The sequence below is a fragment of the Panthera leo genome, chromosome B2 (assembly GCF_018350215.1).
Source record: "Panthera leo isolate Ple1 chromosome B2, P.leo_Ple1_pat1.1, whole genome shotgun sequence".
Taxonomy (NCBI): domain Eukaryota; kingdom Metazoa; phylum Chordata; class Mammalia; order Carnivora; family Felidae; genus Panthera; species Panthera leo.
In genome coordinates this window covers 15,647,019-15,671,960 of record NC_056683.1, presented here as the reverse complement: position 1 = coordinate 15,671,960, position 24,942 = coordinate 15,647,019, and the positions used below count along the sequence as shown (strand labels likewise).

Below are 24,942 nucleotides of genomic sequence, written 5' to 3'. Positions count from 1 at the left end.
TCTGTTTGAATTAATTCTTACAATTCCACTTTAAAATACGAGCAGTTTGCTAGGTAAAAATGTTAACTAATGGGACGTCAAGGTGATACTATATTCTTTTAAAAAAAATTATGAGTTTATAATGTTGGGTTCTTAACTATGGCCAGGAGCTGTATTCAGTCTTTAATAACATACATGATCTTATGTAATACGACAACCGTATAAAGAAGATGCTGTTATTCTCATTTAAGAAATGATTTAGGGGCGGGCGCCTGGATGGCTCAGTCGGTTAAACATCCGACTCTTTAATTTCAGCCTAGATCATGATCTCACACTGTGTGAGATCGAGCCCCATGTCGGGCTCTGTCCTGACAGAGCGGAGCCTGGTTGGGATTCTCTCTCCCTCTCTCTGCCCCTCCCCTGCTCGCTCACACATGCGTGCTCTCTCTCTTTCAAAACAAACTTTAAAAAATGATTTGTTTAGTGGCATCTGGGTGGCTCAGTCAGTTAAGCATCGGACTTGGGCTCAGGTCACGATCTCACCGTCCGTGAGGTCGAGCCCCACGTGGGGCTCCGTGCCGACAGCTCGGAGCCCGGAGCCTGCTTCGGATTCTGTGTCTCCCTCTCTCTCTCCCCCTCCCCCACCCACGCTGTGTCTCTCTCTCTGTCTCTCAAAAATAAATAAACCTTAAAAAAAGTAAAAAATTGTTTATCATTCCCATTTTAAAGTGAAGAAACCTGCCTTTGGTCACAAGGCTCACGTCTGCCCATTCCAAAACTGAGTTCTTAAATGCTACATCACACATAGCCCAGGGATAGCCTCCAGTAGGAGAGATAACGTTCAAAGTTACCAGTAATTCCTCTATTCCCCGTAGAGTCAACCAAAGCTACACCTAAGTACCATTTATAGATTTCTGTTAGACTTAAACACAAGGGCGATATTCACATTACAATAATGGCAATAGGCTTTTCATAAAATAATAATCACGATAGCTATTATGCTACGTACCATACTAAATGCTTTACATATATTCATTCTTTATAATACTTTTCATCCACTTTTCATGACAAGAGGCTTTGCATATGGCTTGTGGATGGCAGAGACGGGCTTGCACTCAAGGCTATTATCCAAAAATCAGAAAATAAAATTATAGAGAAGATCATCTATGACTTTTTGGTGCAAATAAACCTCTCTTTAGCAGAGTTTCTTTTTCCAGAAACCGTGTCCCCCTATAGATAGCTAGGTAAACTTTTAGAACAATCTAATCGTTCTGTATATAATGTTTGGCAACTTACTATCTGACCAAGCAACCATGGCAGTTTTTCATGTCAGTAATTAGAGGGGTCCATCAGCGTTTATAACGGCCACATAGTTGTGCATGCGACTTTTGCCCCTTCACTTAATCCCTCAAAGTTGTGTAGTTGGCTTACTTTTTGTACTATTAAAATACAAATGGGGGCGTCCGGTGGCTCAGTATGTTGCGTGTCTGATTCTTGGTTTCGGCTCAGGTCATGATCTCATGGTTCATGAGTTCGAGCCCTGCGTCGGGCTCTGTGCTGGCACCGCGGAGCCTATTTGGGATTCTCTCGCTCCCTCTCTCTCTATCCCTCCCCTTCTCTCTCTTTCTCAAAATAAGGAAATAAAAACTTTTAAAAAATACAAGTGAAATTTAATTGGTGATGTGACCCTTCAATAACATATCAAACTTGACCCAAGTTAGTTGGCCTGTGGGACAGACTTTTGGTGAAAGGCGCCAGTTATCAAGTCGAAGCCAAAACGGTTCAGTCAGATTGGGAATAACCCTTATAACCAAGACACCTCTTTCAAGAAACGTGACAGCCTCTCATCTTCCCTTACATGTGACAAAATTCTCCCTGTGTCATTTTTTAACTATGGCTTGCTCCATAGCCCCACCTCCAGCTAGGGCTCTCCCTAGAAATAAATAAATAAAGGGTGAACCTTACCTACAGTTGATTGTCCTACCCATGAACACTCCAGGAGATGGGAAATATTATATGTACCCAAGGCAGAGCCTATCCTGTGTTATTCTAAGAAATGTGCATTCATTTATTCATTCAGAAATAGCGATCATTTCCTGTGTGTCATAAATGGTCCTTACCCACCAATCTACTAGGGACATGTCCCTTAGGATGCGTTGGCTGCCGTGAGAGAGGACTTTGTACATTTTGACCTTAAAAACTAAGGTCATTCACTGTCTAACATAAATTTGTAACTGGAGCTGGTTCCAAGCCTGATTCCATGGCGCCATGATTTTGTGCTTTGTCCTCTTTTGCTTCTGGACCCATCCTCGGGCTGGTTGAAAGATGGATATGACAGTTCAGGCCTCACATCCTGAGGACACAGTGACCAAAGGCAGAAACAGGACTGTCTCTCGTTGGCTAGGAAGGAAGCCGTTCTTAGAAGCCCTTCTTAGAAGCAAGCCCTGCCACCTCCAGGCATCCCTTACAGATCTCACCAGATCTGGACGGCCTACCGACTCCTAATTACTGACCAGAGATCCACTCACTAGTGCTGGGATTAGATTTTAGGAAGCTCATGGTCCCGTAGAGAAGGATAAATAACTGAGTACTAACTGGGTCCTCCTAAGAAGGAAGATGTGCAGAAATGGGCTTGACATTTTCCATTAAAGAGAAGGCTGGCATCCCGAAGTGACACAAATAATCATCCAGGCAGAGGGCATGGCAGGTGTAAAGGCCTTGAGGCAGATATGATGTGTTTCTTGTTGCGTCTGATGAACAGAAAGAGAAGCAGGGTTGGAGCCAGTGAATGGGGCAGATCATGGCCCCCTGAGTTGATGTAAAGACTGTGGGTCGTTGGCCTGAGAGCAGGATGATTCACTGGGGGCTTTAGGGCAGAGCAGTGACATGTTTGGGAGAGATTCTCAGGCTGCTGTGCCAAGGACGTGGAGGTGAGCAGTAGGAGTAAGAATGGAAATCGGCCATGGGGACAACTGGTCTACCCTGAGGACAAAAGTAGAGAGGGTTGAGAAATATTGAAGAATTTGTTCTGACCCCTCTTGTTGATGAATTGGATCTGGGGGGAGGTGAGGGAAGAGGTGGGGTCAAAAACGACTCACGGGTTTCTGTCTCAGCAATTACAAAACTGGCCTTGCCATTCCAGAAGAAGTGATCAGATTGAGGGTGAAAGTAATTCACTTTCGGTAAAGTGAACGTGAGATGCCTGTGACATATTTAGAGACAGTAGAAGTAACACAGAGTGATGCAGACACCATTCAAAATCTTCGTTGTGTGAAATAATCACATTTTCACAGTAACCCAAGGAGGCAGATGCTGTTGTTATTCCCATTTTACAGATGTGGTAACTGAGACCCAGAGAAGTATTTGGGCCAGAGTTAACACAGCTAGTAAGGTGTCGTATCACTTAGGAAAGCCTTCTAGGCTAGAAGCTTACCTTTAGAAATCTTCAGCTTATCAACGTTAAAGCCGTGGGAATAAACAAAGTTGTTTAGGGAGAGCCGACCTTTGGGAAATTCCGTGATTAACTCAAAGTCTGAAAGATATACAGGTTCTCTAAAATCTTTAGTTTTTTTAACATTTATTCATTTTTGAGAGTGAGAGAGACAGAGCATGAGTTGGGGGTGGGGGGGAGGCGGAGAGTGTGGGAGACACAGAATTTGAAGGAAGCTCCAGGCTCTGATCTGTCAGCACGGAGCCTGACGCGGGGCTCGAACTCACAAACCGCGAGATCACCTGAGCCGAAGTCGGACGCTTAACCAACTGAGCCACCCAGGCACCCCAATATACAAGTTCTCTAGAGGAGACAGGAAAGGAGGAAGAGGGGAAGAAAGTCTTGTATAGGTTACCTTTAAAAAATGAATGTTAAATTGTTAAAAAAAAAAAAAAAACAATAAAAGCGTTTGACGACAAGCTAAGAAACAGGCTGTAAAAGGTTCTGACATTCTGTCAAAGTGTGTGGAACACGGCCACGTATGTCAACGCTTGATGTTGTGCCACTTTCAAGCGATAGTTTGTATAAACTTCAGCAAGTCACTTCTTTGCATGAGGGTTAGGTTCAACTGCAGAAAGCAAACTCAGAAGAATAATCAACAGGACAGGAGTTTGTTTCTGTCACAGACAAGTGCAGAGGCAGCCAGTTCAAAGCTGTTATACGCGATGGCCCCGTGAAGTTCTCAAGGACCTGGGTGCCACCTAGCTTACCGCACTCCTCCAATACTATGAGGTGACCCTTGTCCTCATAGTGGCTGCCAAGTTGCAGCCATCACAGCTTTGCCCCAGAAAACCAGGTGAAGGGAAGAGCAGACCGGAGAGATGGCCCATCCCTTCCCTTTGAGCAGACTTGGCGGGAGTCACGCACAGAACCTCAGCTCACAGCCCAGTGGTCGAAGGTTGGTGATATGACCACACCTGCCCGCAGGGGAGGCTAGGAAACTGCCTTTTAGCTGGGCACAAAATCAAGAAGCTTTCACTAAAGAGAAAGGGAAGAATGGATACTGGCAGGCAACCAGCCATATCTGCCAGTGTCAATTTGCTCTTTTGTAAAATAAAGATTAACATATTCGCTTTCCCTCTCCCGCTGGTTTGTTGTGGGAATCAAATGACACAGCCAGGCATGCGCTTGATACGTAATAAAACACTGTTCAAACTGTTGCTGTGAGAATGACCATTGGCTCCTCTCGTGCACAGTAGGCATTTATATTTTGAATGAAAAAATGTTGGGGAAACGTAGGATTTTCCACTAATCTGTAAGCGCACAAAGGCAGGAAATGTGAATTGAGGAGAGAGAAGATTTTTCTACACATCTTGCATTTCAATGACAAGGCTTTCCTTTGCTTTCACAATCAATTTCGGGACAGCCAAGATTGATATTTGATTAGTTCTGCAGGAAAATGTCCCATCAGTATTGCCTAGGGGTACTGAACAGAGGCACTGTCCAAGGAACACTGGAGAATGCTCTGTGGGGACAGCAGTCATGTTATTAACTTACCCGATCTTCCCCATTCTGACTGGTAACATAACGAAGCTTCCAGACCAAGGTCCCTGGAGAGGACCTCATTGAAGGTAATGAGGGAATGGCTCTATCATTCAGAAACTAGTTGGACTGATCACTAAGAAATTGGCTGCAAAGCGTCGCTCCATTTTGTGTCTGGAGATTCATGGGTAAAGGCAAATGAAGTTCTTTTCCTTGTTAATTTCCTGATGACCCCGGATTTATTTCATCTGTGGGTACTAATAGCCTTTTCAGGTTTTGAGTTTGCCTCCAGAAAGATGACGTTTTCGCCTTTAATAATGACCTTTAAGATGATTCTGTCATTAAGGGCAAAGAATTTGTGACCTTTCATTATATATGTGCTTGCTAGGTCCACATCAATTCCCCATTCGTCTCAAAACGGAATGGTGTTCGCTTTTGTGTGGTACTTTCCATTTTAGGATTTTGTTTGATTTTATTTGTATATAGATTTTTTAAATGTTTATTTTTGAGAGAGAGAGAGAGATGGTGCACACATGTGAGCCGGGAAGGGGCAGAGAGGGGGAGAGAGAGCAAATCCCAAGGAGGCACAGGGTTGTCAGCACAGACCTCACTGTGGGGCTCGATCCCACAAACTGTGAGGCTCGATCCCACAAACTGGAGATCATGACCTGAGCTGAAACCAAGAGTGAGATGCGTAACTGAGTGAGCCACCCAGGCGCCCCCCAATTTTAGTATTTTTAGAGTTGGGGTTTCACCTTCTCCTTCCTCAACTCCCCTATCCCATAACTTGTGTTGTACAATAAGTGTGTAACAAATGTTTGCAGTCAAAGCACCGTCATCTCCTATGCTCATGGGCTGTGATACCTCCCAAAAGTGCCCCAAAGGACAGATATGAAGACAGAGGGCCAAACGGCCCGTTTCTTATGATAGCCCCTTTTTTTCCTTTCCTTGACCTGATGCCTTGTCTAATCCCTGGCCACTTTGGAAAGGGGACAGAGGGTAGCCAAATCAGAGCTAATTTCGTTGTGCTAAGTCTTATTATGTAACCACAAAGAAAAACTGAAAAGATGCTTTATAAACAAATTAAAATACCATATCACAAGTAAACCTGGAGTCCAAAATCCTAACTCACAATTTCACTTTAGCCACCTGGGGGAGGATTCCCAGTTGGAACGGGTACCGGCCAGTTGGTTTCATCGTTGCTCTGGAGCGTTTGATGGTCATTAACTGTACTTTCTGAAGCCTTCCAGCTGAGACAGGGCAGCTGTCCTCCCTCCCACGCTGTCAGATGACATGAACCGGGAGTAAGTTCAGACAAAGAATAATTGGTGGAACCAACACCCTAGATTTGGAGCCAGGAGATATTTCATGAGCACTCACTAAATGCCAGTTATTAGTCTTGAGTTTTCATATGTTAATATAATGATTATTATAATAATTATAATACATGATAATGCCTTGGAGAAACAGGTGTATCATCCCTGCTTTGCTGTTAAGGAAATGCAATTCTGACATCAATCGGTCAACGTGCCGATGGCCACAGAGCTAAATGGTGATTGGCACTGAAACCCCAGTGGTCAGAGTTCAAATTCGAGGCTCTGAGGTCAGTATATTCGGTCATTAAAAAAAGAACTTAGGGGCGCCCGGGTGGCTCCGTCAGCTAAGCATCCGACTTTGGCTCGCGTCATGATCTCACAGTTCGTGGGTTCCAGCCCCGGGTCGGGCTCTGTGCTGCCAGCTCAGAGCCTGGAGCCTGCTTCGGATTCTGTCTCCCTCTCTCTCTGCCCCTCCCCCACTCACATTCTGTGTCTCTGGCTCAAAAATAAATAAGTTTTTAAAAAATAAAGAATTTCAAAATACACTCCTAAATCAATGTGAATGCAGAACTTCTTAGGGAGCAAAATTAATCGGTAACTTTCCCTGCTAAGACCTCTTTAGAAATTGAACATCTTTCACACAGAAGAGTAATAAAAGGTCCCCAGAGGAACTATTGACAGGATGAAAAGGACATTCGCCTCTAGAAAAGGACTAATGGAACTGAATTTCTGTGTTCTGAGACCGGGGAAATTAAGAATTCCTTGTGAAACCCTCAAAAAATGCATAAGTGGTTGCTTCCTTTCCGGAGTAACAGTTCCGGCAGGCCTAGGTTCGAGCTGCCGATGGTAAATACACACGGAAACGATCTACGAAAGGAAAGAAAGAAAAGACCAACACCCCTGCGAAACTGTCTTCTCCAGGAGGGCTGTTTAGATTTCACATAGTCACTGCACAAATGACCATGAGAAACCGGTCTGTGATTCAACGGGAGGTAAATCGGGAGACCGTAATGTCATCCGAGAAAGAAAATGAGAAATCTGAGCTTCAGAGGAAGTAGACCCGAGAAATCATTCTTCGATGGAACGTGAGGTCTCACGAGGTTCTCTGTAGTGCCCTGTTCAATAAGTAACTGAGTGGCCGTTGTTATGAGACCTTGGAATGAGCTCAGGGGAGGAAAAATGCTGAGGGTGTTAACCTTGACGGTAATAGAGGAGGAAAGGCTTTTGAAAAGAAGTGGGTCAGGAATCCTACCCACATTGCTCGTCTTTGCATCCTTAAGCCATCCGTGAGGTTTGGGGTGGACTGATGACAGGCCTGTTTCTAGATTCGGGAGCCCTGGGCCACTTCAACTGTCTGTCTGAGCTGGTGCACTCTGAGTAAGCCGCCTGACTCCTCTGCATCTTACTTCCCGCGCCCCTAGAAGTCGTCAAAAAAGACACTGCCTCGGCACCTTGGAAATTGTGTCCCACGGAACGCTGGCCAACTCTGAGACCTCCGTGGTTGTCTCACTGCGGAACACCAACCAGCCGTATTTGTGGTCAAATTAAGTGTGGGAAACAAAGTGCTAAACAAAGTTTACAAGGTTTATTGCAGACCTCCTCAGGGCCTGAACAAAGGCTAGAATAACGTGTGAAGTGATTCTTTGACAAGAGAACCCGGTATGTCAGTCACAACTGCAGGGGAACACAGGGAATCACGGAAAGGAAAGATTCTAGGCTGTTTGTGGAATGCCGTAGTATATTGTTCAGAATGTGGTTCTTAGACTCCTCACGCCAGAATTACCTGTGGGCTGCTTATTACGTATTCGTGTTCCTGGTTCAGATCTAAGATAGAGATCCGGGATCAAAAGTTTTAGCAGATATTTGAGTTGATTCTTACGTACACCGAAGTTTGAGATCCACCAGTCTGGAGGGTGTTGGCATAGTTCAGAGCCTTCGAACTTCGTGTAATCTCATAGGGGACGTCCTAGTGGTGAAGTCAGAAGGAACTTTACTCCTTATTGACCAGGTGGTTGGCCTGATACGAGACGCCTTTCATTTTTAAACAACTTCCGTTGAGTCTGTATCACATGCCCCCGATGTCAATCCTTACGAGTCGGTGTTCTCCTTATGGTATCGGAAAACAAGCTGATAGGACTTCCCTAAGGTCACAAAGTGGATTTGTGGGAGCCCTTCGATTCGAAGTGAGAGAGAACCCAACCTTCTTGGACTGGAGGAAAACCAGAATCTATTGGTTCATATCAAGAAACTGTCCAGTGTTATGATGGTTTCAGGAAGGGCTGGATCTAGGGGCTCAAATGATGTAAGGAAGTCTCCGTTTCACCTGAGCCATCCTTCCCTCGGTTTTTTTTTCTTCTTCTCGTTTATCTCAGTTCTCAGACAGGCTCTCCCTTCCCGGTGGCAGGAATATTACCAGTAGCTTCATGCTATAGAACGGGGGTTGGCAAACCATAGTCACAGGGCTGGCTGCCTGGCTTTGTGAATAAAACTGCGTTGAACACAGCCGTGCCCGTTTGTGTACTTTGGTCTGTGGCTGCTTTCATACTGCCACAGCGGTTGGGTATTTGGGACAGAGCTGTATGGCCCGTGAAGCCTCAAGTATTTAGGATTTGCCTTTATGGGAAGGGTTTGCTGACCCCTACAGGAGAAGCCAGGTTGTGTGGAAGTTTGATTTTGAACCTGTCCGAGGCACTATTTATTTATTTCAAGAGTGTCAGACCCCAGGGTCTGATGTTTTAAGATGAACGAAGAGCCTACATGACTTGGGAGTGTTGCTTGGGGTTGACAGAAGACTTGGGAGTTCATTGACTCTTAAACAAGTTCCATTCCCAACACAAACAGTGGGTTAAAAGAACAATGGGGGTGGGGGGGACGCCTGGACGGCTCAGTCTGTTGAGCGTCTGACTTCCGCTCAGGTCGTGATCTCGCATTTGTGAGTTCGAGCCCCGCGTCGGGCTCTAGGCTGACAGTTCGGAGCCTGGAGCCTCCTTCCGATTCTGTGTCTCCCTCTCTCTCTCTGTCCCTCCCCCACTCACGCTCTGTCTCTCTCTCTCTCTCTCTCATAAAAGAACAGTAGGATGTTTTGTGAGTTTTTATAGTCTTACATGCTTTAGGGGTTGAAGGGTAGACTCCTGGAAGAGGAAACGGGAATTTTTGTCTTGAATATCTCAGGAAGAACTTTGTAACACCTATCATCGCAATAAGCATAACGACACGGACATGTATAAATTTGAATTTAAAAAAGACGTCGCCCCCACGTGTCTGGTCTGTCAGCAGAGGCTTTTTGTTCATTGACGGCCTGTGGTCACGGAATGCAAATACCCCGTCAGCACAGTGCTTAGAAAACACGAAGTATTGGACATGACAGGATTGCTCCCTCTCGGAGCCTGGGAAATTACCATTGTGACTTAGAGATTCTTTTAATATTCACCAAGTCTAAGTGAAGGTTCTTGAGTTTATGGCCCCAGCTTTGACCAGGCTTAGAGAGAGCCTGTCTAATCTGCGATCCCAGATGCAACAGCATATCTATTTATAGCCCCAGCAAAGTCCAGAATTGAGTCTCCTTGGCTGGGCTCAGTGGCTCGTCCCTAACTGCATTACTAGGGGTGGGGGAGGGAGGGTGGTAGAGAATGCAGTGTTCTGATTGGTTTGCACTGGATCACGTGCCCCCCCCCCCCCCCCCCCGCGAGTCAGGAGTGAGACCATCCTTTCCTGAACCACCTGGACTGCCAGAAAGGATTCTCCAGTGGAACATTCCAGGACTCCTGGAGTTCTTGCCACCTGCAGGGAGGCCAAAAAGAACTCCTGCCCAATGGCTATTAAGTGATAGGTTCTGGATCTGAACCTGCATCCTCCTGGTTTTAAAACTAACATTTTGGGGGCGTCTGGGTGGCTCAGTCAGTTAAGCGAACGACTTCGGCTCAGGGCATGATCTCACGGTTTGGGAGTTCGAGGCCCGCGTCTGCTCTGTGCTGACAGCTCAGAGCCTGAAGTCTGCTTCGGATTCTGTGTCTCCCTCTCTCTGTCTCTTGCCTGCTCGCGCTCGCTCTCTCTGCGTGTCAAAAATAAATAAACATTAAAAAAATAAAAATAAAGCCAACATTCCTTCCACTGTGCGCAATGTGTAGTGAAGCAGATCAGACCCCGTCCCAGGCCAGACTCTGGTACCTGCTGAGCTCCTTAATTGCAGCCTGTGGGGTAGGTGCAGAGGAGACCACGTCCTTATGGTTCCACGTGTCCTACTGACCTAGGGTGGGCGTCCTCCAGGGCTCCCGCATTCAGGCGTGCGTCTATTTTGTGACCTCTCGGGACAAGGCACATAACGCGTGTTTCCTCTTGCTGGAGTAGGATCTGTTTATACTGGCATCTGTTTTGTAGCCTTTTCAAAAAGAACCTCATCTCTGCCCTCTTCCTGGAGACATCCAGTGACTTTATTTTTTTTCCCAATGTTTTATTATTTAGTTTTGAGAGAGAGAGAGAGAGAGCTAGAGAGAGCCTAAACAGGGGAGGAGCAGAAAGAAAGGGAGACAGAGAATCCAAAGCAGACTCCAGGCTCTAAACTGTCAGCACAGAGCCCGATGCGGGGCTCAAACCCGTGAACACGAGATCGTGACTTGAGCCGAAGTTGGCTGCTTAACTGACCGAGCCACCCAGGCACCACTCATCCTGTGACTTTAGTCAGTAATATGGAGATGTGAAAAGCCAAGCTCCCCCAGTGTGGGCAGATGTTCTTGAAAATGGACAAGGCTTGGGGCGCCTGGGTGGCTCAGTCAGTTGAGCGTCCGACCTGGGCTCAGGTCATGATCTCACGGTTGGTGGGTTCGAGCCCCACGTCGGGCTCTGTGCTGAGAGCTCAGAGCCTGGAGCCTGCTTCCGATTCTGTCTCTGCCTCTCCCCCGCTTATGCTCTGTCTCTTAACATCTCAAAAATAAAGATAAACATTAAAAAATTTAAAAAAAGAAAGAAAATGGAGAAGGCTTGATTAATAACATGCGTTTCTTTTCTTCGAAGCATCCTGTCATTCTGTTCATTTACTTCCTCCCCAATTGCCCCAAATGTAAGGTGGGGTGAGAATAGCACCTCCTCATTAACGGGAGGATCACAGAAGGCAGTATTTTAAGTGCCTTGACCAGTGCCTGGAACAGACTTAGTGACTAAACAGTGGAAGGTGTATCATCGCTCTCACTGTCATGGTCAATGACTGAGGAAGCACCGTCCTGTTGAGACTCTCCCTTCTTGTTGTCGGGAAACTGGAATGGCTGTTTCCGGTGTGCAGAGTTCCAAAGGTCACGTCAGTCATTGCTGTGGACTCTTTCTGATATTGAGGCTCTTCCCTTTCTCTTTAGTGAAAGCTTCTTGATTTTGTGCCCAGCTAAAAGGCAGTTTCCTAGCCTCCCCTGCGGGCAGGTGTGGTCATATCACCAACCTTCGACCACTGGGCTGTGAGCTGAGGTTCTGTGCGTGACTCCCGCCAAGTCTGCTCAAAGGGAAGGGATGGGCCATCTCTCCGGTCTGCTCTTCCCTTCACCTGGTTTTCTGGGGCAAAGCTGTGATGGCTGCAACTTGGCAGCCACTATGAGGACAAGGGTCACCTCATAGTATTGGAGGAGTGCGGTAAGCTAGGTGGCACCCAGGTCCTTGAGAACTTCACGGGGCCATCGCGTATAACAGCTTTGAACTGGCTGCCTCCGCACTTGTCTGTGACAGAAACAAACTCCTGTCCTGTTGATTATTCTTCTGAGTTTGCTTTCTGCAGTTGAACCTAACCCTCATGCAAAGAAGTGACTTGCTGAAGTTTATACAAACTATCGTTTGTAAGTGGCACAACATCAAGGGTTGACATACGTGGCCGTGTTCCACACACTTTGGCAGAATGTCAGAACCTTTTACAGCCTGTTTCTTAGCGTGTAGCTGCAATTCCTGAACCAGCAGAGCTGCTTCTCTTTGCTGTCTTTAAAAATCAGTGCATCTTCGGGGCTTGGATTTAGGGACATTGTCGTATTCCTCTAGGATTTCAATTACCGCTTTAAGAGTTAAGAGGAGATTAATGGAAAGACTCAAGCCATCGTCGGTCCCATCGGATCCATGAATTCCCTTTCTCTCCTCCCTCCCTCTCCTGGCATGGCGTCCTCATGTCCTTTTGCGGGGTGCCTCTAAAGGATGCTCTCCGTCTGTTCACAGGGTTAAAGGCCGCACGCAGCCAGGCCATGAGAGCATCCTTTGGGACCTGCTCCTGGCAGTGGGTGGAACTGCCTCCTATCAGGCAGAAATCTGCCGAGCAGGAAAAAAGTTGGCCAAGTGGCTGAGCGGGTATGCTAAGTATAGGCCCAGTGTCCAGAGTACGAGTGTGGTTTCGTGGGGCGTGTAATTGGCGTTTCCCCTGGTGGTTCCCGGATCGAGAAGGCAGCCACCTGTGGGTCCAGAAAACTGAAGGGCACAGAGCTCTCTCCCCCCTCCTCACTGGGGCCTGCAGCACTCAAGTGGACTCTACATTGAGATGGATAAACTCTGTACTGCGTGCTGCTGTACTCCCATTAACACTGTGCTGGGCCAGGATCAGTGTTCATCTCCATCAGTTCTAGTGAGCAGACGGGATCCATCTTTGATGGCGAGGGATGGGGAAGAAGGTGGTGCTCAAAGGTCGGAAGGCTGGGTAAGGGCAGCGAAGCTCAAGAAAAGGGCAGAGCGAGAAGGCGCGTGGAAACGCCATAGATCCTCGGCGATGTTAGCCCCAGTTTGTTTTCAGGCATCAGGTCGGTGTTTGCACTGAACGCTTTGGCGGCCCCGTGGTCAACCCGGTAGTGTTGTTTGTCTCATCATATTTCGCCTGCTTATAGGCCTGGATGTGTTCTCTAAACCAGGTAACCTTCTCTGGACAGAAGAGCCTCAGTGTGCCCCCTTATCCACTTCTTCTAATGTCCAACCCTTGTCCCGTCTCCTCTCTCCTCCCCATCTTCATCCTACTCCTTAACCCATGGGCAGGGCAGGGCTCCTGATTTTCAGAACAAAAAAGTCTTCTTTTCTTCTCCTCCTCCTCCTCCTCCTCCTCCTCCTCCTCCTCCTCCTCCTCCTTCTCCTCCTCCTCCTCCTCCTCCTCCTCCTCCTCCTCCTCCTCCTCCTCGTCCTCCTCCTCCTCCTCGTCCTCCTCCTCCTCCTCGTCCTCCTCCTCGTCCTCCTCCTCGTCCTCCTCCTCGTCCTCCTCGTCCTCCTCCTCGTCCTCCTCCTCGTCCTCGTCCTCCTCGTCCTCCTCCTCGTCCTCCTCCTCGTCCTCCTCCTTCTCTTCCTCCTCCTCCTCCTCCTCGTCCTCCTCCTTCTCGTCCTCCTCCTTCTCTTCCTCCTCCTTCTCTTCCTCCTCCTCCTCGTCCTCCTCCTCGTCCTCCTCGTCCTCCTCCTCGTCCTCCTCCTCGTCCTCCTCCTTCTCTTCCTCCTCCTCCTCCTCCTCCTCTTCCTCCTCCTCCTCCTCCTCCTCCTCGTCCTCCTCCTTCTCTTCCTCCTCCTTCTCTTCCTCCTCCTTCTCTTCCTCCTCCTCCTCGTCCTCCTCCTCGTCCTCCTCCTCCTCCTCCTCCTCGTCCTCCTCGTCCTCCTCCTCGTCCTCCTCGTCCTCCTCCTCCTCCTCGTCCTCCTCCTCCTCCTCGTCCTCCTCCTCCTCCTCGTCCTCCTCCTCCTCCTCCTCCTCGTCCTCCTCCTCCTCCTCCTCCTCATCCTCCTCCTCCTCCTCCTCCTCCTCCTCCTCCTCCTCCTCGTCCTCCTCCTCCTCCTCCTCCTCCTCGTCCTCCTCCTCCTCCTCCTCCTCCTCCTCCTCGTCCTCCTCCTCCTCCTCCTCCTCCTCCTCGTCCTCCTCCTCCTCCTCCTCCTCCTCCTCCTCCTCCTCCTCGTCCTCCTCCTCGTCCTCCTCCTCGTCCTCCTCCTCCTCGTCCTCCTCCTCCTCGTCCTCCTCCTCGTCCTCCTCCTCCTCGTCCTCCTCGTCCTCCTCGTCCTCCTCGTCCTCCTCCTCCTCCTCCTCCTCCTCCTCATCCTCCTCCTCGTCCTCCTCCTCCTCCTCGTCCTCCTCCTCCTCGTCCTCCTCCTCCTCCTCGTCCTCCTCCTCCTTCTCCTCCTTCTCCTTCTCTTCCTCCTTCTCCTTCTCCTCCTCCTTCTTAAAAGTCTATTTCGAGAGAGCGCAAGCACAAGCATCACAAGGGTCAGAAAGAGAGGAGGAGAGACCATCTCAAGAAGGCTCGTCACTGTCAGTGTAGAGCCCGATGCGGGGCTCCAACCCACGAACCACGAGATCATGACCTGAGCCAAAATCAAGAGTTGGGCACTTAACCGATGGAGCCACCCAGGTGCCCTCCCCCCACCGTTTTTTTTTTGTTCTTTTAAACATACTTCCTAGTTAATACAGATCAGTCCTAGATTGGAGAGAAGTTCTTCAAAGAGTTCTAGCCTCTCTAAGACAGTGGGGTATCATGGGGCGCCTGGGTGGCTCAGTTGGTTAAGCGACCGACTTCAGCTCAGGTCATGATCTCGCGGTCTGTGAGTTCGAGCCCCGCGTCGGGCTCTGTGCTGATGGCTCAGAGCCTGGAGCCTGCTTTGGATTCTGTGTCTCCCTCTCTCTCTGCCCCTCCCCTGTTCATGCTCTGTTCCTCTGTGTCTCAAAAATAAATAAAAACATTAAAAAAAATTTTAAAAAAAGACAGTGGAGTATCACTTACAGAGTGAAAAGGTGAAAATTCTGCCCTTTTGGCCTGATAATTCATATTAATCCCTCATTTCCCTGCCATAAGGTATCTCCGTAAAAGCACAAGTATGTGTTTCCAAAGGGGGAAGACAGAGTCGTGGAGAATTTCCTGTGTGGCTGGGTACTTGTATGACACCATCTGGCAGCTGTGAAGAAAAGTATGGCAGAAAGGTGGGGGGTGGGGTTCGGCCCTGGGCAGTTGAGCATCATCAACTGCCCACCAACCTCCTCTCCACCCCCATCTTTGGCCACCACTCCTAGGATGCTGAAATGTGGACACGACATCCCCTCCTCATGGAATTGGAAGGAGTGCATATTATCAGATCCGGCTACATAAGCTTTCTATTTCTGAGTTCACTTTGGTTGCGAGGCTGGTATCTAATTTGCGAGAATCTTGGGTCCTCCAAAACTCCAAGGAGCACTTGGCACACAGAGAGGTCTCAGGGGGAGGAGGGATAGACAGAGATCCTGGTCTTTCTGCCTCCGTTCATGACTATAGGCATCAGATAGCATAGGCCCTGTGGCTTCTGAACTTCTCAGTGGGTAATTGTATGACTGACACTTTCTAGGACTCCTGGGTTGGAGTTCTTCCTTTGGATGAGCCTTGGAAGCCGAGCCCCCATGAGAAATAGAATGGTAAGGGTGCTAGGCGAAGTGCCCCCTGCTTTGCCCACCCCCTGTTGCATGCTTTAAGAGCCCACCAGGAGCAACCCAGGCTTCCAGAAGGGACAGGCTTCAGGCACATGCAGATACAGGTGCTTGGGTTCTCCATAATGGAAATCGTGCGTCTATTAAGTCTTTTCTCTCCTGCTTTTCTATATGTTTTAAAAAAATTTTTTAACGTTTATTTATTTTTGAGACAGAGACAGAGCATGAACGGGGGAGGGGCAGAGAGAGAGGGAGACACAGAATCGGAAGCAGGCTCCAGGCTCTGAGCCATCAGCCCAGAGCCCGACGTGGGGCTCGAACTCATGGACCGCGAGATCGTGACCTGAGCTGAAGTCGGACGCTTAACCGACTGAGCCACCCAGGCGCCCCCTCTCTATTTTTTTAATGTTTATTGATTTTTGAGAGAGAGAGAGAGAGAGTGTAAGCAAGGGAGGGGCAGAGAGAAGGAGACAGAACATCCCAAACGGGCTCCGCACTGTCAGCGCAGAGCCCGACGCGGGGCTCGAGCTCACAAACTGCGAGATCGTGACCTGAGCCGAGATCAGGAGTCCGACGCTCAACCAACTGAGCCACCCAGGCTCCTCTCTTCTGCTTTTCTAAAGGGAAAGAAAAATCATGTCCATCAACCATTTTGCTCCCTCTGAGTGAAGCTAATCCCAGACATGTCATGAAAGGGAGCCCAGGCTGCCTGGTCCCTTAGAAGAGCGTTTTCCTGGAGGCCCTGGAAAGATCCCAGAGCTCATCTGGCCAGGCCTCCCCTTTCTCCTGCAGATCTCTGAAGCAGCTCAGCCGGCCACCTCCTCCCTTTTGGTTCAGCATGCTGGCCTGGCAGTTGACATTCGAGCTGATTCATGTCTAAGTGAGCAGTTTCTCCGGACAGCTGTCTCCTCTCTCTGCAGCATGAGGAAGCCATGTTCCAGAGCAGTGGGCTTGGGCAAAGGAGCCTTTTCATCATCGGTGGCAAAAGAAGGCTGTTGTATTCAACGCGCCTGGCCTGTGTGCCCTTCCTGTCCCCTGGTCCCCATCCTGTTCTCTCCCGTGCTTCCGCGACCTTGGAGACCACTTTATTCAGAGTCCTGTTTTACTTTCTGTTGCTTTTCTCCCCATCCTTACCCTAGGGTGCCAATCCTCACTCGTAAACCTCCTAGATTTCCTTATCCAGTGGCAAAGTAGACAGGCTGGGAACCAACCCCTATTGTCAAGTGAATTGGGGGAGAATGTAATGTGGCTGATGAAACTATAAATCAGTTAGAGTAATCCAGTCTGCTCAATAATCTGTACTTAAACAGGCTAAACACCCTGCATTTCATAATGTACTTATTAAAGATCCATTTAACTATGGAGTTCTAATTACACCTTTAGAAAGCTCTGTCAGCTCCTTGCCACTCTGGGTTTCTCCAAGGCACTCCTAACTTCTTGTAATTATTTTAATGTAATTTCAGAATAATTTTTATTCATTTTTAAACAGATGTGATTATGACACCGCTTTTTGGTCCTGGCGGTGCATTTTTCTTCAGGCAGCTAGCGATTCCGATTTTATCCTTCGTGAGACGTGGATAATGGGATCCGTGGATAACGGATCGCAAGACGGTCAACGGACCGAATCAAACGTGCTCAAATTATTTAACAAATTGTTACTGGATGTCAACTGGGAGAGCAAATCTCGGTACCAGTCCTGAATAACTTACACCTTGATTTCTTTTTTTTTTTTTTTTTGAGGGATTCAGTATATAATCTCTTCCTTTAGCAAACCTTTCATAGAAGATATTTCAGGATGGCTACATTCGGAGCAGTCTCAAACTGGGTACTTTAAAATTTTTTATCTATTGTGTCTTAGATTAGAGAATCAAAAGAAAGGTAGAAACTCTCCCAACCAAGGGCAGATACCAAGATGGGCTCAAACTCGTGCATGTATTTTCAGTGGTGTATGATGGCCTGTTGGGGTCTGCAGATCCCAGGATGGGACCGTTGCTGAGCGAGACTTCCATTTTGGCTACCGTGTGTGTTGAGGGAGAAACTGGCAGATAATTCTGGGCAAGCCACTCAGATGGAGGTTCCAGAGGCCAAGACAGAAAGTCAGAACCCTCTACTGTTAAGTTGTGGGAAGCCACCGAAAACTTCTGGGAAAAGCAGGCTTCTGGAAGAGTCCTCTCATGATAGTGTAAAATATAGGTTGGGGCGCCTGGGTGGCTCGGTCAGTTAAGCATCTAACTTTGGCTCAGGTCATGATCTTGTGGTTCGTGAGTTCGAGCCCCATGTCGGGCTCGCTGCGGTCAGCACAGAGCCCACTTCGGATCCTCTGTCCCCCTCTCTCTCTCTGCCCCTTCCTCACTTGCGTTCTCTGTCTCAAAAATGAACATTTTTTTTTAATTAAAAAAATAAATAGGCTTGAAAGCTGGAGACTGGGGTTGGGAATGTAGGTTTGGAGTCTTGCAAAATCTGGACGAGCAACGCTCATTAGAGACGAAGGAAAGAAACAAGGAAACAAGGTGATGGATGTGAAGGAGAAAGTGATCTTGTGAAAATGAAATCACTGGACTGTCTTGACTTTGCTTCTTTCCTGGACACAAAAAACCCTTAGTGTGTAATTTCCACATTTGGAAATTATCCGGCTTGCACCCTTACCATTATATTTCTCAGGGGGGCTTGGCTTCCAAGGCTGATCTCCCTATAGCGACTCAGCTACTGAGCATTGTTGAAGAAGCACCCACCCAAGCAGCAGATACCATTTAAAGAGAATGATTTCCGGGGCGCCTGAGTGGCTCAGTCAGTGAAGCGTCCGACTTTGGCTCAGCTCATGATCTCGCGGTCTGTGAGTTCGAGCCCCGCGTCGGGCTCTGTGCTGACAGCTCGGAGCCTGGAGCCTGCTTCGGATTCTGTGTCTCCCTCGCTCTCTGCCCCTCCCCCAGTCATGCTCTATCTCTCTCTTTCAAAAATAAACATTAAAAAAAAAAAGGAGCTGCCATGCATGTAACCATGGAGTCAGAGGTTTAAGGGCCATCACTTTGCAACACGTCCACATTGTTGCTGCCCTCAACACCAAACCTGCACCTTCCCTGTGTTCCCTGTTTCCGTCAGCGAAGGGGGTCACTCCACTGGCGTGAGTCTGGCCGTTAGGAATGATCTACCTCCTGTCCCTCGGGCCCTCCCACTATGTCCTGTTGGTTTTGCTCCCCGACATCTCCCAGATACATCTACTTCCCTTCAGTCTTGCTGTCAGGAGCCTTTGCCAACCTGTCCTCTCTGTCACCAAGCGCACCGCCTGGCACATGGTGGAGATGCCCTATATATTTCTTGCGTAAGTGAGTCTCTTGAGTTAAAACCGTCTCAGGCAGACTACCAGGCCAGGCCGTGAGATGGAGTTTCGGAGGAAGCCTGTGTTGCCAAAGCCTGCGTGATTTTTCCGAAGATGGTGATAGAGGCCCAACAGAGTGGTTTTGGATCAGTCCCATGGCTCTAGATGTAGCCTGACTTTCTAGAACAGTGAGTGTCTCTCACCCTCCTGATTTTGCCAAGGGGAGTATTATTATTTTTTTTTTTCCCTAATTCTTTCTGTCTTAGAAAGTCAAACCTGGGTATATGTCCCTCACTGGGGTATGCAGATTCTCACGTAAGTTGGAAAAGAGTTGCGTCTTCACAAGTGATGAAGGAGGTCAAGGTGATTGTAACCTCTAAGGAAGGTGTCCACTGGGCGTTACGAGTTTGAAGGTCTTCGTGTCCTCACATGTGAAGTTACCGGGATTAATCCAGGTGTCCCTTCAAGTCAGTCTCCGATCCCGATTTCTAAGAATCTTTATTATTATTATTATTATTATTATTATTATTATTATTATTATTATTTAAGCAAAACACCAGGAACAAAAAACCCTAGAGGGACTAGAGCAGTTGTAAAGCCTGCTGAAGGGTGAGCGATTCTACAATCCGTCCATCCAAGGTGGAGACACTCACTTCAACAGATTCCAGTGCTGCTTTGGTTCTGGGCAAAACAAGAAGGAGAGTCATGGCAGTGGAGACACTGGCGTTGAAACAGACAGTTGGTCAATGCTTTCTGTCCCTCCTCTGGTCTCAGCAGACCGTGTTACAGCGATGGCATCTGCCCAGTCTTATGTGAGATCTTGCTGGACCAGGCGTTCCACAGGCTGTCACTTGACTCTTCCTAATGCCCTCTTCCTGCCTCGTTGGGGAATCTTGATGTGTCAAGAGGGTTTGTTCCCGCCACCTCATTGACCGCTTCCTCTGGTGCGAGTTGAGGTTGGGTACATTTGGGGGTGCCCCAGATCCTCAGGGCTCTGGCGGACCGTCTCCAGCCTTTAGAACCCGTCGGTGTGACTTCCAACCCACGAGGCAGAAAAGAGAAACGGAGCCTCAGTCATGTGGTTTCTGTTATCTGTAACCATGGAAAACGCTGGCCATCTGTGAGGATCCCATTTTAACACTTTTTTTCCCCCCTCTCTCTCTCTATTTCCATCTCTTTCTCGGGGAAAACAGCGGAGGAAGTGGAGAGGCTGGCGGCCATGCGTTCTGACTCCCTCGTGCCAGGTACCCACACCCCACCCATCCGGAGGAGGAGTAAGTTTGCCAACCTGGGGAGGATTTTCAAGCCCTGGAAGTGGAGGAAGAAGAAAAGCGAAAAGTTCAAACACACATCTGCAGGTAAGATTATTTTTTTTTTCCTTCGTTTCGCATTGGGAGTTTGTTGACTTCAACTCTGTATGTTAATTAGTAGAATTTAATCATTGTGAGCTGTCTGACCCAAAGGAAGGAAAATCAAGCCCTAGAACTGCTCCTGTGTTTAATAATTCTGCAGGGCGATTGGAAATGGCTTTTGGATCCCTGTGTGTTTTCTTGCGTCTCAGGTTTTTGGTTGTTGTGTTTTTAATCGGCCACTTGTATTGGAGCTATAAATATGGGCTTAGAACTCCACCTTTTCTGTAGTAGAATGCTTTCTTTCCACCCCTGAGAATCTGTTTCTCATTGTTCACCCTTATTTTTACCGCTCCTGTAAAAATCAGCACACAGCAGAAAATAAGTTCTATGTGGTCTTTGGCAGATGAGAGTAGGTGATGCCATGGTGGAAAAATCTTGAATGAATGATTATTGGACATGGCAGGAAAACACAGGAGAATGGAGACAGAGATCACGGTAATGGCAGAGACAGCTCAATGGGCAGCAAAGGGATCGGAGGAAAGTCAGCACCGCTGAGGAGTACAGAGCAGAGACTCCGGGGTCAGACTGTGTGGGTTCAAGCCCCAGCTCTGATACTTGGTAGTTACGTGACCTTGCCCAGTTTGTTCAACTCTGTACCTCAGTTTTCCCATCTGTAAAAGAGGGGTAAGAATAGTACTTTACGTGACTTAAAATTATGAGTTTATGTGGCATGCTATGTGGATATATTTTAAATGAGTAGGAGTGTGCAGAGGGACGTGTATATGGGAAGAGGTCTGATTTCACCCTGTTGGATTTGAAAGAAGATGATGGAACAGCTACGCAGATGCTTTTTTTGTTCGTTTTGTTCTGATCTTGCTCATCGAATGCCCGGGTCATTCCAGGCCTACACTCCAGGGCTTTATTTCCTCCTTCCTCTTCATCCTCAAAAATTCAACCCACCCTCTCCCCTCCTCAGGATCATCACCTCCCCTCCTCCTTTTCCCCACCCCCAGGACTAACCCTCAAGTAGGAGATGGGGTGCTTGTTGTACCTGAGCTGGAGTCCACAGATCTGGGAATTTCAACACTAATTGCTTTGGGGAACCCGGAAGAGGATAGCGAACATAAGAAAGTTGCAAAAAGTCTTGAAATCTTTTTGTCTTTTAAAATGTTTGTCTCTATTTGAGGGAGAGTGAGCCCGAGCAGGGGAGGGGCGGGGAGGGAGAGGACAGAGGATCCAGGGCGGGCTCTGCGCTGACAGCAGAGAGCTCGACGCAGGGCTCGAACTCACAGAGCACGAGACCATGACCTGAGCCACAGTTGGACGCCTGACCAACTGAACCACCCAGGCGCCCCCAAAAGTCTTGACATCTTAAACAGTTCTCGTGGACATCTCAAGTTCGTGTTTTCTGACTCTTCCTTTGATGGAAGCCCCAATGCCCCTGTTGCTAGAATAAGTTAATTCTTGAGATTAGAGCGAACCTCTGAACTCCATGAATCTCTCAACTGTCATCCCTGGGACGGAGACCCTTCACCTGACTTCGTTCTGCACCCTCGTGGTCGTTGTACAGCTGTACTAAAACCTGGAGGCCTTTCATGCGTTTCTAACCGCTACTGAGAGACTGACGGGCAAGCAGAAACCTCAGTGGGTGACTCCCCCGTGTCCAGCCAGCTGGGGTGAGACTAGATCATGGCCTCCAAGAGGAGAAATCTTAAATATATCCTTTAGGCACAGTGAGGTGTAAGACACTTGAACAAGAAAGAAAGAGGGAGCGTTCTGTAAGCACTGGAAAAAATAACCATTTCCACGAGATTCCTTTTGACGGTCTTCCTGACTTTGCTGTGGAAAATGGCTTATAATAAAACAAACATGCAATTAACGAATGGCCATTCGTCAGCACGAATCCCCTAATGAGGGTGTTGGTAGATGCCTTTCCTCCCGGCACATCAAGAGCTTTGTTTTGTCCATTTGGCAAGACCTTAAGGTAAAGCTTGGATGCTTCTTGCATGCAAAGATCAGGCGTGCTGACTTCTTCGGGATGTTGGAAAACTAGTCCTTTGACAGATGCAAAAACAGTGACATCACATTACTCACGGATCATGAAAAGGTTGAGCACTTTGTTCATTTAGGGGAGGAAAAACAGACATACACATGACGGGCAGAGTTGTGGTTTGAATCGTTCTTATCATTAACTATTCTTAGCAAGTTCTTATCCCTCTGGCCTGATTAACTTGGCAGTTGAATGCGATATTTGTATGTAGTGTTGTTTTTTTTTTTTTTTTTTCTTTAAGAGACATTCAGCTCCTAAAGTAGAAAAGGTAGAGGGATGTACTGTGGAATATCTTTATATCCAAATAGATGGATGGGTACATGGAATGAGTGAAACTATTCCAGTTTAAAAAAAAAAAAAAAAGTCAATGGTTTACAGTTCAGTATACTTTGTACTTAACTGGATAAGGAAATATTATTCCTCATTTTTGGAAAGGAGAGACTTGTGCCAATTCTTGGCCCAGAGGAGGAAAAAAAAATGGCAGCATAAGGGCGCATAAGATGATAAATTGTATGTATATTCAAGTAGGAGTTGAAAATGCACACTTTTCTACGTGTCGATAAGAGTCAAACGTTATGTATACGAGAGGGTCGGTTGATGATGGGATTGTTAATGGTCGGCCAGTTTTAGCTGGTGTGCATAGATTTGTATGTGTGCAGACGTATTGTTCTTTCATTTATAAGATAATGTCCACAGTTTTAACTACAGAGAAGAAGTCCGTATGTTACATCCATTTTGTGCATTTGTATTTCAAATTGCGCTCCTAAAAAATATATGAAAAAGACATTAACGTAGCCCATACTTGGCCTGTTTTTATTTCCACAGTGAAGTGCCCTTATAATTTGCCATAATTAGCTATCCTGTGGTTTTCCTGGGTGTCAGGTTAGGGCTCATGTGTGTCTGTGCATAGCACATTTTCAGAGACATGCCCAGAAATCTTCCTTTGTAAGTTGTATAACAGGAAGGAAACTACATTGGGAAATTATGATGATGTCAACGTTTTCCTCAATTTTGGCATCCACAATTGCATGGATTTTTTTTGAAGTGTGTTTATTTTGAGAGAGAGAGAGAGAGCAGGGGAGGGGCAGAGAGAGAGGGAGCATGAGAATCCCCAGCCGGCTCCGCACTGTCAGCTCGGAGCCCGGCGTGGGGGCTGGAACTCATGAACCATGAGATCATGACCTGAGCCGAAGCCAAGAGTCGGACGTTTAACCGACTGAGCCCCCCGGGCGCCCCCACGATTGCCTGAATCTTTCGAAGATCTCCACATCTCGCGCCGCTCATACAGCCTTCCTATTCCAGGCGGAAGGCCAGTGTCCTGACAAGGCCTGCAGCACCACGACCCCGAGCTGTGCTCTGGGTGGGGGTGAAAACACTGGAACATCACCATGCCATGACATGGGGAGACAACAGTAATGGATAGATCGTAAAATACGGGTCCTCCTGGAGGTGAACTTTACAGGCTTTGCAGCCTGTCTCAGAGGCCGTGCCCAGGGCCTGCCAGGCAGTTAGCCTGACACACCCAGCTTCTTCCGTGGAGTCAGCAGTGCTGGCCACGGCTGCTCTGGGAACAAAGACAAGTGATAGCCCCCCTGAAGTAGAACAGACCAGCGCCTCCCCAAAATAGTCCACTGCAACCGTCTTCTCCAAATTCCTTGAAAATGAGGACTGTATTTATAGAGAAATAGAACTGGCAGGGATAAACTATGAAGATGCCACCGAATTATGCTTTTATTTCCTCTTGACAGAAAATCACAAGACTGCAGGGGGTTGGCCCTGAAAATCTACAACGTGCCAAAATTCCCTTTGTGCTTCTAAGCTTTTCTTCGTACCTAGGGCCTTGAGCAACGTGATATTTTTAAAAATTAAAAAAAAAATTTACAGAATGTTACTGAATACCTACGCATACTGAAACTGTACCTGCTCTGGGGACATGACGGTGAGCAAAACCAGACCTTGTCCGTGACCTTGTGGCACGCACGGTGTAGTGGGGGGAGGCAGGCGATCAAAACAGAAGGATACAGGTAGGATCGCAATTGTGGTTAAGGGCAGTGAAGGAGAGGTACTCATTTGGGAGAAGGAGAGGGAAATTTGGCTCAGTCTGAGGGCTCAAAGAAACTGTCCTGAGGAAGAGAAATTTGAGCTGAAATCCAGGAGAGGAGCAAGAATTTAGAAAATGAGCCTTCCAGGGGCACCTGGGTGCCTCAGTGGGTTAAGCATCTGATTTCGGCTCAGGTCATGATCTCATGGTTCACGAGTTTGAGCCCCCCATCGTGCTCTGTGCTGAGAGCTCAGAGCCTGGAGTCTGCTTCGGATTCTGTGTCTGCCCCTCTCTGCCCCTTCCCCTCTCACACTCTGACTCCCTCTCTCTCAAAAATAAACATTAAAAAAAAAATGTTTTAAAAAAGGAAATTGAGCACTCCAGGCAGCAAAACAGCCTGTGCAAAGGCCCTGTGGTAGAAGAAATAGAGATGAACTGGCTGGGAAAGCAAGAAAGACCAGTGGCTAGGGAATTAAGAGAGCTAGGAGTGTGATATCAGCTGAGGCTGGAGAGGTCACCAAAGAGTGGACTGTCACTGGGCCTTCATCC

At 47.8% G+C, this 24,942-nt stretch overlaps 1 protein-coding gene across 3 annotated transcripts in view; it reads left to right on the top strand.

Moving 5' to 3' along the window:
- Positions 1 to 24,942, top strand: part of PHACTR1 (phosphatase and actin regulator 1) — a 553,120-nt gene that overhangs the window by 324,384 nt on the left and 203,794 nt on the right. For all 3 annotated transcript variants that reach the window (XM_042937880.1, XM_042937881.1, XM_042937879.1), the window contains one exon: positions 20,144 to 20,308. In XM_042937880.1, the coding sequence (XP_042793814.1) occupies positions 20,144 to 20,308 (165 nt within the window). The remainder of the gene's footprint in view (positions 1 to 20,143; positions 20,309 to 24,942) is intronic.